The 12,891-nt window shown below is 40.1% G+C and overlaps 1 protein-coding gene across 2 annotated transcripts in view; it reads left to right on the top strand.

Annotated features, from left to right (window-relative positions):
- Nucleotides 1-12,891, top strand: part of LOC114546348 (nesprin-2) — a 152,551-nt gene that overhangs the window by 29,458 nt on the left and 110,202 nt on the right. For both annotated transcript variants that reach the window (XM_028565063.1, XM_028565062.1), the window contains exons 8-9: nucleotides 85-279; nucleotides 12,761-12,865. In XM_028565063.1, coding sequence (XP_028420864.1) covers nucleotides 85-279; nucleotides 12,761-12,865 — 300 coding nt within the window. The remainder of the gene's footprint in view (nucleotides 1-84; nucleotides 280-12,760; nucleotides 12,866-12,891) is intronic.

The following is a 12,891-nucleotide window of genomic DNA, read 5'->3' as shown; positions in this document are numbered from 1 at the left end:
ACACTCACCACACTTTTGTACCAGCTGTACTGATTATTATGCAAACTCACTCTAAATAGGACGTTCCTTGGATTGCCTTTTCAGAGTGTGTCAGCCGAGCTGGCTACGCTTGGCAGCGAGCTGGCCTCTCAGGGGGCAAAGGTCAGCCGGATCCTGGGCTCAGCGTGTTGTCAGCAGTGTGTGGACGATCTGTGTAGAATACTTCCTGTGGTCCAGGCTGCACTGACCAGCAGAGCGGAGCAGATCACAATCTTGCAGGACGATATCGTAAAGCAACAGGTAAGATATCATCATTCCAAAAGGCAGATTTATGCTTCTGCGTTAAAACGACGCCGTCGGTACGTAGGAGATACCGACCCTACGCCGCAGCCTGACGTGCACCGCTCAAAAATGTAACTACACGTTGCGGCAATGCACATCGTTCGGCCGTGGCCAGCAGTGGAAGATGTATTCAGATCCTTTACTTAAGTAAAATTACTAATACCACACTGTAAAAGTACTCTGTTACTGGTAAAAGTCCTGCATTGAAAATTTTACTTATAAGTATCATCAGAAAAATTTATTTAAAGTATTAAAAGTAAAAGTACTCAATGCAGAAAAATCCTGCCATTTTGGAAACTGGAAATGATCCAAACAGTTGTGTGTTTAAAGTAATTTCACCCTAGGCTGCTTTGCACCTTGACCTTGAGCCAAACAACCCCTCATAAGCTTTTTTCCCTTGTTATAACGTTGGTCGAGTTAGCGTTATCAGCTGGTTAGCTTAGTGCAGGAACTAATGGATCCACGTTTGTATCTCGTAAATTACCCCACTAATAATGCCCAGAATGATACTAAACTTCTACAGTAGTACAAATAGTTTCTGTACTTAAACGAGGCATAAGAAAGTTTGTAACTACACCAGAAGTATATTTAAATAACACTTGCCTGATGGATACCCACGAGATCCTGCACAGAGTACAACATCTATTGCTTTTAAACCACAGCCGGGATATATACAACTGTGTGGCATCTTGTCCTATCGCCTCACGCTGCAGTAGCTGCTTCTGCTGTTCACTCGCTTCTTGATTCTTCTTTACCAGTAGTCTCTTCCGGCAATAGATGTTGTGCTCTGTGTGTGATCTTGCGCGATAGCACCCAAGAGAACTATCCATCAGACAAGTGTTATTTAGAGGTGCCCTGCCACACGTATTTCATTACTTTGTGGTAATGTCTGAAATGCTGCCATGGACTCTGTAACATTTTTTGTGGAAAAATGCCTTGGTTACCTTGTTTCAAGCAATTCTAGCGTGGTATAGAAAGCTTACAGGAAGACTCAGCTCGATTTCTGACAGTTCTCATTAATATTCATCAAGCTAAGCTGTTTTTAACCAGAAGTTGGTTGTCCTTTTCCGGTTCAAAGCTTGCGTACGTTTGATAGCTTGTAGCTTGCTAGCTTGTTCACTGTAGAAGCCGGTGTTTCTCCATGCATGAAGCACAAATGGACAAAAAACGGAGGTGGATACACACCATGGATGTTTTAACAAGTAGTGACGGCAAGACCGTAACAGTCCCTCATCCATCCCTTCTGACGGAGTGGCTAGATGACATGAAACAATGGCCCGACGTTAGCTACATTGATGTTGTTAATTACCTTTTATTTTGCAAAGGTGTTGATGTCAAAGAATTGCATAATTACAAAAGAACAGAAGCATATACTTACTGGCATAGTCACAAAATAGGCACAGTATTGTTGAAGAAACACAGCTGCTTTATATTTTTGAAGGCAGCAGTAGAGCCCAGTCAGAGTGTCAATGAAGCTAAACATACAGCATGGGTAATGCTGAGAGAAAGTGGAGTCATTGAGACAGTCGGCTGCTTTTGCATTGCTGGTTAGGGAAGTCATGTAGCCATGCAGCAGCTATTCTGTGGAAGGTAAAAATAAAAAAGTACATAAGCACAGTACTTGACTAAATGTACTTGTACACTTGTAATTTGATATACTTATGTTCATGCTTAATAGTAATGTTAATAGTAAGTGGATAAATAACAAAGACAGTATTGATGCCATTATTGCAGGTGCAAAATGCAGTGATTGGTGGAAAGACAGGGCTTGCATGTACAGATGAGCAGCGCAGGTGGAATGCACGGACATCAAAGAACCTTGAGCCTAAACGTCTGAGTCAAATTAACTTCAGGCACCACAAGGCAGAACAGCAATACAGTGTTAACTGTAGGGCTGTAGCCAGTCAACCACTCCCTCATACACCACATCATGTGTCACACAAAGACTTCAGAGACAGTGTGGACAAAGCCCCCATCCAACCACTTTTTGTCCTGAAGAATACTTTACTCGGGAAGTGTTATAATGCCTCACCATCAGCCGAACAACCTAGCACTAGTTACAGTGAGGTTGATGACAAGATTCTTCAGCCACATCAGACACACAATTATGAGCTTAACTGTAACTCATGCAAGGCATTCTAAAAGGCATACGTTGAATTTAGCAGCTCAATTAGAATTAGAAACAAGAGAGCAAAGTGCCTCTGATTTGTGGCACAATTGTAGAAAAATCTGACTTACAGCAAGTTCTGCCAAAAAGGTTCCCATCCATGCAACCACAAGCAGTGACATTTCTTATGTGAGCACATATACCCCTCATTTCGTGGTAACTATGCGACTAACTATGGTAAAGCAAACGAATGTAGAGCTTGCCAAGAGCTAAAAGAAGAGGGCATGAGCATTACTCACAGGGGCTCTGTCCAAGAACCATGGCTCTCTGCCAGTCCTGATGGGGTCATTGACTCATGTGTGCTACTGGAAGTAAAATGTCCAGTGCAAACCCAGCCCTCACTCCCTGAACAGCTTACTCAGAAATGCAGTGATGTCAAACTAGTAGATGGAGTGCTGCAGTTGCAGAAAACTGGCAGTAGGGGATATTACATGCAAATACAGCTTACAGTGTTTTGCACAGGTCTAAAATCTGCTACACTTTTGATCTGGACACCCAAAGAGCATGTTTCCCTTACAATGCAGTATGATGAGGCATTTGTGAGGGAGCAAGTCAAGCGATTTAGAGGTTTTTATTTCTCACGTATGCTACCTCGGCTTGTAGATGAATGTGCTGCAGGACGGTTTAAGCTAAATAAAAGATACATTGAGGTAATGCCTGGACAAGGTTCATTGAACCTCTACACATGTGGCATGACCATAAATGTGTGCCATACATTAAGAGAATCTGAGTGAAAATTGCGATACCTTTAGACTGTGTAAAGTAAACATTCTGTTGTGTTAAGCAAAAACATGCTGACAGTCTTTATTGTTTTTATGTAAAGATATGCAATGTGATTCCAACCATATATTTTCCTATAAAAAGGAAAAGTATTCACATCATATTTGATAAGTTGATAACATGAAATGTTGTAAGTAGTTTAATATATACATAATACCAGTTTGTATTATGTAGAAAAAATGCATACATATTCACATTCTGTAAAACACACATTCACTTACACTCGTTTTGTAGACATCAGTGTTTTAGCCATTATGGCACCATTTCATTTGACGTTCCTGTAAATATGGTATATACATGGATCACATATTCAATTATTAAGCTTTGTTAGGCCTATATACAGATCAGACTCAGGTTGACACTTGTAGTTCTGAAAGTTAAGTTGCACAGGTAATGTTTATGTATGTTTAATGTATGCCTTAGTTTGAGGTTGTTATTGCATTTCAGAAAATGTTTTCTTTAAAAACAATGTAATATGGCACTTAAATGCACTTAATGTGTTTAGTTTGTGAGCAATATTGTAAGCAATGTAAGCAATAAAAATTTTGCTATTTCATAGCTCTTCAACAAAACAAAAGTATTTCTTATCAGATTACTCGATTAATTGATGGAATAATCGGTAGAATCAATTACTAAAATAATCGATAGCTGCAGCCCTAATTTTGAATAAGATCCTCCCTCAGATTAAAAAGAGCAGCCCACACTCTTAGAATCTTGTCAATTTTAGGAGCCATAGTGATTGGAAAAACCTGGGACAGTATTTTGTAAACTTTCAAACGTCGAATTGCTCTTTCAACATGAATTCTCACATGTGCGATTTGTCTAGTACTCGTCACCTGTTCCTCAGTTAGCTGTCCACGCTTTTTTGTGAAAGAAGGCATTACCAACTTCACTTTTCTCTCAAACAGCAAGTCTTTTCTGGTTAAAGCCTCTATCTGCCATGACCTCATCTCCAAGCATTAAGTAGTCCAATATGCCTGAGTCCATAGTGATAAATTTGTCACTGCATCTCCCTCCATATGCTGCAGAAATGAACATAATTAGTCCACATGGGGCAACAGCTACCAGGTATTTCACTGTGTTATGTGAATAATAATGACTGTATGTTTCTCCTCTGGAATCAAGGTTTTGGGGTTTCTGTAAAAGGCTCTCACTGCAGTCTATAATACATGTTGTACTGGGGAAATTCTTCTTGAAGGCTGCAGGCATGGTTGCCCGAATAGTTTCTCTTGGAAGCCATGGAATTAGAGGTCGCAAAACTTCCTCCAGTTTGTCAATCCAATATGACATTATCTTGCTAGCCATGCTCAGTGATACATGAAACTGTCTGCTTAGATCATCTATTACACGGTTTGTTTTTAATTTCATAAGTGTCATGAGAACTTGATCTCGAACAGGCATTGTAAATGAAGTACTGGCATGTCCTTCCAGTGTTGATACAAGAATGTCAAATGTTTCTAGATCTTAACCAGTGTAGAGCAAAGCATCCGCGTTACTTTGAAGCAGAAAGTAGGCAATGTCATCACACTGAGTCATCTTATCCTGCACATCTTTTCTGCTGGCTGCCTTGCAGTAATCATGATCTTGTCGGCCAGGGTCCTCCCACTGTGTGTGAACTGAGTGTAAATGTTGGTGAATGGGAATTGCAGAACTTGAGTTGCTGATCTGGTCTGAAGCAGTTGAGGACAGGCCCGGTGAGCAGTCTGACCAAAACAAAAGTATTGCCAAAGTTACACAGTAGGAAAGTAAACACTAGAAGTACAACATGTCATAATTGACCAGTAAATGTATGTTTTGTATTAATTATCTAAAACTGAAAAGGTAACTAGCAACTAAAGCTCTCAAATAATTGTAATGGTGTACAAGTAGGCTATAATATTTTGCCTTTTGAAATGTAGTGGAGTAGAAGAAAGTATAGTGATGAGTCTGTATGAATGAAACAGCAATTTTCTCTGAGCTCATAGCTACAACACTGATATGCCAAACTAACGTTACATCAGCATGTACAGTACGACGTACTTGAATTGTTATGGCAACCAACAAAGGCACAAGTTTAACCTGAGCTCACGGTAACAACCATAGACATAATATAGAGTAGACGCCGCATCGAACGCTACTGCCTACTGGCTCTGCCGCCATCTTGGACCAGTCACCCACTCCACTAAGTATAATCTGTTTGGCAGGTGCAACGAGTTGTCAGCGCATTTAAATAATCATACCTCAATGAATACCGAACTGATTTTCACGCGTTTTTGCGCGGACTGTCCCCTAAAATGATATGTGATGTAGGTTATGATAGGTATTTTGCAAATCACACACTATAAATATGATAGAAAAGCAGAAACAGATACTGGCAGTAAAGTCAGATATATTAATAAGTTTAAAAAACAATATTTGATTATATTAGAGTTCACTTGAAGCTTTTAATATTTGTCTCTCTCTGTCACACACACACACACACACACACACACACACACACATACGGGTTGCACGATATTGACAAAATGTGATATTGTGATAGCGAATATGAATATTGTGATATCGATATGAATTAAGATATTTGACAGTTTTTATTCAAACTGCACAAAACTCCCTTGAAAAGTCTGCAAACTTAATTTATGTAGCAATTTTTAAAACACTGTTACAAAGTGCTTTACAGAACCCAGAGGGAAAGAGTGTGTGTGAAGTTTATCTGACAAAAGAAAATCAGAGAAATAATGTACAGATAAACTTCACTATACACAATCTCGATAAACCCAGTGTGAGGCAAAGGAGAGCAAAATTTGGATTCCTGGAGACACACACACCATGAGGCTAGAGTTCATGAAACCCAAACAAACATAGGTATTTACAGACCCGCCAACACTTACAGCAGTATTCACATATAATGGATGAATAGTGTTTCCAGGCGGTTGTAAGCCATTGCCAGTGCTTTCAGTTTCAGTGTTAATGTTGTCAGACTGATGACAGATACGACTTACTACTATATGTGTAGAGTAAGGTTACGGTACAGATATAAAGCTTAGAATTAGTTCTGGGATGACAGAATTTAAGTCTTGAATTGTCGTGGAACTTTATCTGTTCACACACACACACACACACACACACACACACACACACACACACACACACACACATTTTAACCATTTATTTATGTCCACATGAAGAAAAATGGTACAGGGACAAAAATAATACAGATGCAGTACAATACATACACAAACTCATGGACCAGTGACACACAGCAGGTCTTCACAATATCACTTAACAAGCACAATACTCAGTTCTTAAGGGTAAAAGTAGCACAATACTCAGTTCTTAAGGGTCAAGGTAAAAGTAGCACAATACTCAGTTCTTAAGGGTAAAGGTAAAAGTAGCACAATACTCAGTTCTTAAGGGTAGAAGTAGCAATGTCTCCGCCATATGTGGATATAGCACAGTGCTTTGCAAACCATTATAGACTTAGTTCACTGGACCAATAACTATATAGTGATGTAGGCTACTGTACATTCATGACAACAGGGAGAGGACACCTCAATGGTTTTTGACCTTATATTTTGCTGGGGGGATTAACAGATGAATATACTCTGTTCCATTCACTACAGTGTGCATGGAATTTATCACTTAATTATCTTTATAGTTTCTAGATTTTAGAGTCCAATTTCTTCAGTGTCTTTATTTTCTATGTCCATACCAGGGAGCAAGGCATATAGGCCTAATATGTAGAGAAGGAAACTCGTCTGCTATAAAAAATTAAAAAATGTGAGGCAGATAATAGCGGACAGATTATAGTCTAAAAATATACATTTATGAACTACTGCTCTTAACTGAAACCATTCAATGAGTCACTGTCATTTGCAAAAACAAACAGTTGTACACTGCATTAAAAGCGAGCAGTGGAAGTTAATATAACTTAGGAAATTTATATTTTAGCCAATGAGAGAGAGGGAGGAACAGAATGAAAGAGATATTTACGCATCATATTCTAGCGTTGTAGAACATTGATCTTCATGGTAAATTTCCTGAGTAACATTATCTTCTGCTTACTTTTAAGGCAAAGAGTACAACTGTTAATTTGTGTAAATGATGAGTAGCCTAATCCTTGGATGGTATGATAATGACGGTTTCAGTTCAGAGCAGAGGTCAGTTAATGTAGATGTTTAGGCTTTACGCATTCAGTCGTTCTGTGATCGTCTGCCTCGCTTTCTGTCGCTGTTTTATTACAGCGGCCGTGTTGCTTTTCTTTTTATACAAATATTGTGTTTCACGTCATCATACTTCCACAAGAAGCTGCTGCTCACTCTGTATAAAGTATGAAAAATGCGTATTCTCCATTTCGGCATCAGTAAATCTGTGATCGACCACGCAGTCTTTTGAGGAAAGCCGTGGACGCGCATCTATCTGAATTACTTAAGCCTGACTCGACCTAGTCTCTCCTCCTCAGCCTGACTCAACCTAGTCTCTCCTCCTCAGTCTGACCTAGTCTCTCCTCCTCAGTCTGACCTAGTCTCTCCTCCTCAGCCTGACTCGACCTAGTCTCTCCTCCTCAGCCTGACTCAACCTAGTCTCTCCTCCTCAGCCTGACTCAACCTAGTCTCTCCTCCTCAGTCTGACCTAGTCTCTCCTCCTCAGCCTGACTCGACCTAGTCTCTCCTCCTCAGTCTGACCTAGTCTCTCCTCCTCAGCCTGACTCGACCTAGTCTCTCCTCCTCAGCCTGACTCGACCTAGTCTCTCCTCCTCAGCCTGACTCAACCTAGTCTCTCCTCCTCAGCCTGACTCAACCTAGTCTCTCCTCCTCAGTCTGACCTAGTCTCTCCTCCTCAGCCTGACTCGATCTAGTCTCTCCTCCTCAGTCTGACCTAGTCTCTCCTCCTCAGCCTGACTCGACCTAGTCTCTCCTCCTCAGCCTGACTCAACCTAGTCTCTCCCCCTCAGTCTGACCTAGTCTCTCCTCCTCAGCCTGACTCGACCTAGTCTCTCCTCCTCAGTCTGACCTAGTCTCTCCTCCTCAGCCTGACTCGACCTAGTCTCTCCTCCTCAGCCTGACTCAACCTAGTCTCTCCCCCTCAGTCTGACCTAGTCTCTCCTCCTCAGCCTGACTCGACCTAGTCTCTCCTCCTCAGTCTGACCTAGTCTCTCTTCCTCAGTCTGACTCGACCTAGTCTCTCCTCCTCAGTCTGACCTAGTCTCTCTTCCTCAGTCTGACCTAGTCTCTCCTCCTCAGCCTGACTCGACCTAGTCTCTCCTCCTCAGTCTGACCTAGTCTCTCCTCCTCAGCCTGACTTGACCTAGTCTCTCCTCCTCAGTCTGACCTAGTCTCTCTTTCTCAATCTGACCTAGTCTCTCCTCCTCAGCCTGACTCAACCTAGTTTCTCCTCCTCAGTCTGACCTAGTCTCTCCTCCTCAGCCTGATTCAACCTAGTCTCTCTTCCTCAGCCTGGCTCGGCCTTCGTGAAACGCACCAAGCAAGGATGCACAGATTAGACTAGGTCAAAGCCTTGCTTTATCAGTTATCCTGGATTTATATATTCTGCTTTTGTGAAACAGGCCCTTGGTGCAAGAGAGTACTAGAGTTACTACTGCAGTGCTGGAACATGGACACGCACGCATGCATGCACGCACACACACACACACACACACACACACACACACACACACACACACACACACACACACACACACACACACACACACACACACACACACACACACACACACACACACACACACGGCAGTAAATCCTTCTCTACTCAAAGCCAATTCCCACTTCTTCCTCACATCTTTGTTCTTGGGAAACCTTCAAAATGAAACAAAGAAGATTTAGGAGAGTCTACACAGAAACATTTCAAAAGGAGGTCAAGCTTATTTTCTTCAAGTGTTCTTCAACAAAACTCCTATTTGGATGCATATCTGTTGATAATGAACCAAAGTTGTTTAATTTGTGAATAAGCTTGTTTTGCAAACCAACAGATGTTCTGTTGCTTTTATTTTAAGTAAGTGGGGTGGGTATGAGACATGAGAGGTATCTTACTTTTGTCGGGGTGAATTACATGTGAATAATACACAGGGTTGGGCAAGCTGCTTGGAAATTGTAGTGAGCTAAGCTACCAGTTACTCTGAATAAAGTTTCACTACACAGAAGTTACCACCCAGTCACATGTAGCAAGCTAAGTAACCCAAATACAGCAGTAGGCTGGTTCACTACATGGGAAGCTACTTTAAGTTGTGCTAATTTCACATGACAAGAAAAGTGTAGCTTACGTGGCCAAGATACTTGATAAATAAAGGAGTTAAGGTACTGAAAAGTTACTTGATTCAGGAAATAGTGAAGCTACCACCAAAATACTAAGTTACTAGCTAAACTACAAGTAGGGACTGCCCAACACTGATAATACAGTCACAACGCTGAAGTTGGCATCCGATTTGCAGCTTCTGATTCTGCAGTTAAGGGGGAATTTAAGGGGAACTTAAAACTGTCCGATTCAGCAGGGAAACACAATTTAGATTGCTGATCCAACGTTTTTTGAACCTCTTACTGTATTGAATGAGTGTTAGTCATTAAGGTAAATTATTAATTATGTCTAAAACACACTTTTAGATTTGTGAAAGCTTTATTGTCTTTATGAGAACACAATAAAGGTAGATCACACCGTTTTTTTCATATGTAGACCAGGTCCAGATCCAAAACCAAAATACCTAGACTTGTCAAATCTGGACTACATTATCCCTGAGAGTGTAAGAAGTCTTAAAAACACAGTTTCATGGATCTGGACCTGGTCCAGTGTGGTCTATGTTTGAAAAAAAAAAAAACAGTAAAATCTACCTTTATTGCATTTTCACAAATAATAGACAGCAAATAGAATAAAGCTTTGACAAATCTGAAACTGTGTTTTTAAGACTCCTTAGACTCTCTGGGATAATGTAGTCCAGATTTGACAAGTCTAGGTATTGCAGTTTTGGATCTAGACCTGATCAAATGTGGTCTATATGTGAAAAAAACAATAAAATCTACCTTTATTGCATTTTCACAAATAGAATAAAGCTTTCACAAATCTGAAACTGTGTTTTTAAGACTCCTTAGACTATCTGGGATAATTTAGTCTAGATTTGACAAGTCTAGGTATTGTGGTTTTGGATCTGGACCTGGTCCAATGTGGTCTACATATGAAAAAAACAGTAAAATCTGCCTTTATTGCATTTTCACAAAAGGAATAAAGCTTTCACAAATCTAAAAGTGTGTTTTAGACATAATTAATAATTTACCTTAATGACTAACACTCATTCAAGAGGTTCAAAAAACGAGGATCAGCAATCTGAATTTTGTTTCCCTGCTGAATCGGACAGTTTTAAGTTCCCAACTACTTTCCAATTTCAGCGTCGTAATACAGTCTGTGCCACTTGTGTAAAATTCGCCAATGTTATACCAGTAATATTTATTATATTTCTACAATAGCATTCTTGTGTCCGTTGTAATCTAAGTCAGTGTTATGGAATATGACTGATTAAGTCTCAGTTCATAACCGGGTGAACACCGGCCGGTGCAGTAAACATAGCCTAGCTAGCTGGCTACGATTTCAGTACAGTAATATCAAAGATCCTTGCTCCTTCTCAACGCTCTGGTAATATTATATTCACAAAATACAAACAACAGTACGGTCATGTTAAATCTTCCTTGTGAAAAGTAATCCCCCAAGCCCTGTTTTCGATGGCCCGCCGATTTGAGGGAAAGCAGGCTACAGCTACATTAAGACTTTACAGTAATAACAATAAAGACAAGTGTTGAGTGATTGTATTTTAAATGAGCACAAGTAAAGTAGAACTGACGTAACAGCTGTTATATATGTTAACGTTTATTTTTACGTTTTATTTTGATGGTCTTTTAAACTTATTACATGCTGTCTCAGCTAGCGGTTAGCCGAATTAGCTGTTAGCTAAACTAACATTAGCTTGGTTGTCGACCGGAAGCGTAACTACGTTAGCTTGGCTGTCGACCGGAAGCGTGGAACAGATCGTGCAGTGTCGTAAATCGTCGTACAACAGCGCATGTGCAAACATTTTGCGCATGTGCAGAACGGATCGCGCATGTGCAGAACGGATCGTGCAGGCAGAACGGATCGTGTACCGACAGTGAAAACAACACTTAATCACAACTAATTAATGTAATGTTGCCTTCTCTGTCAATATCGTGGTACGCTAGCAACTTAGCGAGTAGAGGTTAGCCGCTGAACCGGAAACACAATACCGGAAAGCGGAAGTAGGTCAGCACCCATTGATTGCTGGAGAAACAAGTGAATAACAAGGGAAAAAAGCTTTTGGCTCGAGTTCAAGGTGCAAAGCAGCCTAGGGGGAAATTACTCCGAACAATTACTATACCCATTTTAGGCCTACCAATAATACTTTTATAACAGTACCCATAATAATTTGGAATATTTTTAGTTTTTTAGTCCATCAGTCATGTTTGATGCTTTTTTCATGCTGAATGACTTATTTCCAAGAAACGTACGAGCATATCTCTAGTAAACACAAGAATTAAGGGTTGACATTTTACCTAAGAGATATCACCGTGAAACCTACTTTGATTACTTTCATTAAGGCAATTTTTTGTTGTATTACACGTTTTCTGAAATGTTGTGTTTAAATATGCAAAGGAGGCGTTATCTTATTCAATATATGCATCATTTTGCATGACTCTTTGCTGAGAAACTCAGATTTACAGATCTATCGATTAAATCAACTAATCGATTAGTCGATACAATTGAATGAGTGTTAGTCGACTAAGAATTTCTTCAATCGAACACAGGCCTACATTTATGTCATTTATCAGATCAGACTCCGTCCCCACCCAAACCCCTGCCGCCAAAATCTCACTCTGAACTCTGTTCAAAACTTGAGAGCCCTGTATAAACTACATGTGTTTTGTGTGAAAACATCTTAATTTGTAAAGTAACTAGTAACTAAAGCTGTCAGATGAATGTAGTGGAGTAAAAAGTACAATATTTCTCTCTGAAATGTAGCGGAGTAGAAAGTGACATGAAAAGAAAAGACTCAAGTAAGGTACAAGTACATCAAATTTGTACTTAAAAAGCTTAAGGACAGTACTTGAGTGAATGTACTTAGTTACATTCCACCACTGGCCGTGGCTTGGTAGCATTGCATTTCCCCCTACTCATTTCCCCCTACTCATTTCCCCCTACTCATTTCCTGGTTCTCCTTCTCCATAAACAACATTAAATCAAGGAGAGGGTTAACTTTTCCTGCTACAGATTTCCCACCGTCATTCTATCTTTACTGTATTTATTTGTGTTTATGATCTGTGTGAGTTGTTTTTTTGTCACTGTATCAATATTTGTATAGAATCTTATACATTATTCTATGTAACATATTTTAATTAAGTGTTATTGTAAACTTTTCCTTAAAATGGACCAAACCTTTTTCTGTTCATTTTGTTTGCATGCACCAGTGTGAAGAACCAGTGTTGTGTGTTTAACCAACAGCTACAACTGAATGAGTTGCATGCAGCCTTCACTTCTAACCAAGCGACAGTTGATCAAATAAGTAATGAATTCAATGGAACCCTGGACCTTAACAACCAGCTACAGGTACTGTTTCCAAAAAGACATTTCAC

Source organism: Perca flavescens, chromosome 20, assembly GCF_004354835.1.
Source record: "Perca flavescens isolate YP-PL-M2 chromosome 20, PFLA_1.0, whole genome shotgun sequence".
In the NCBI taxonomy this organism is placed as follows: Eukaryota; Metazoa; Chordata; class Actinopteri; order Perciformes; family Percidae; genus Perca; species Perca flavescens.
The sequence above is the reverse complement of the archived record's forward strand: the minus strand, read 5'-3'. Positions and strand labels throughout refer to the sequence as shown.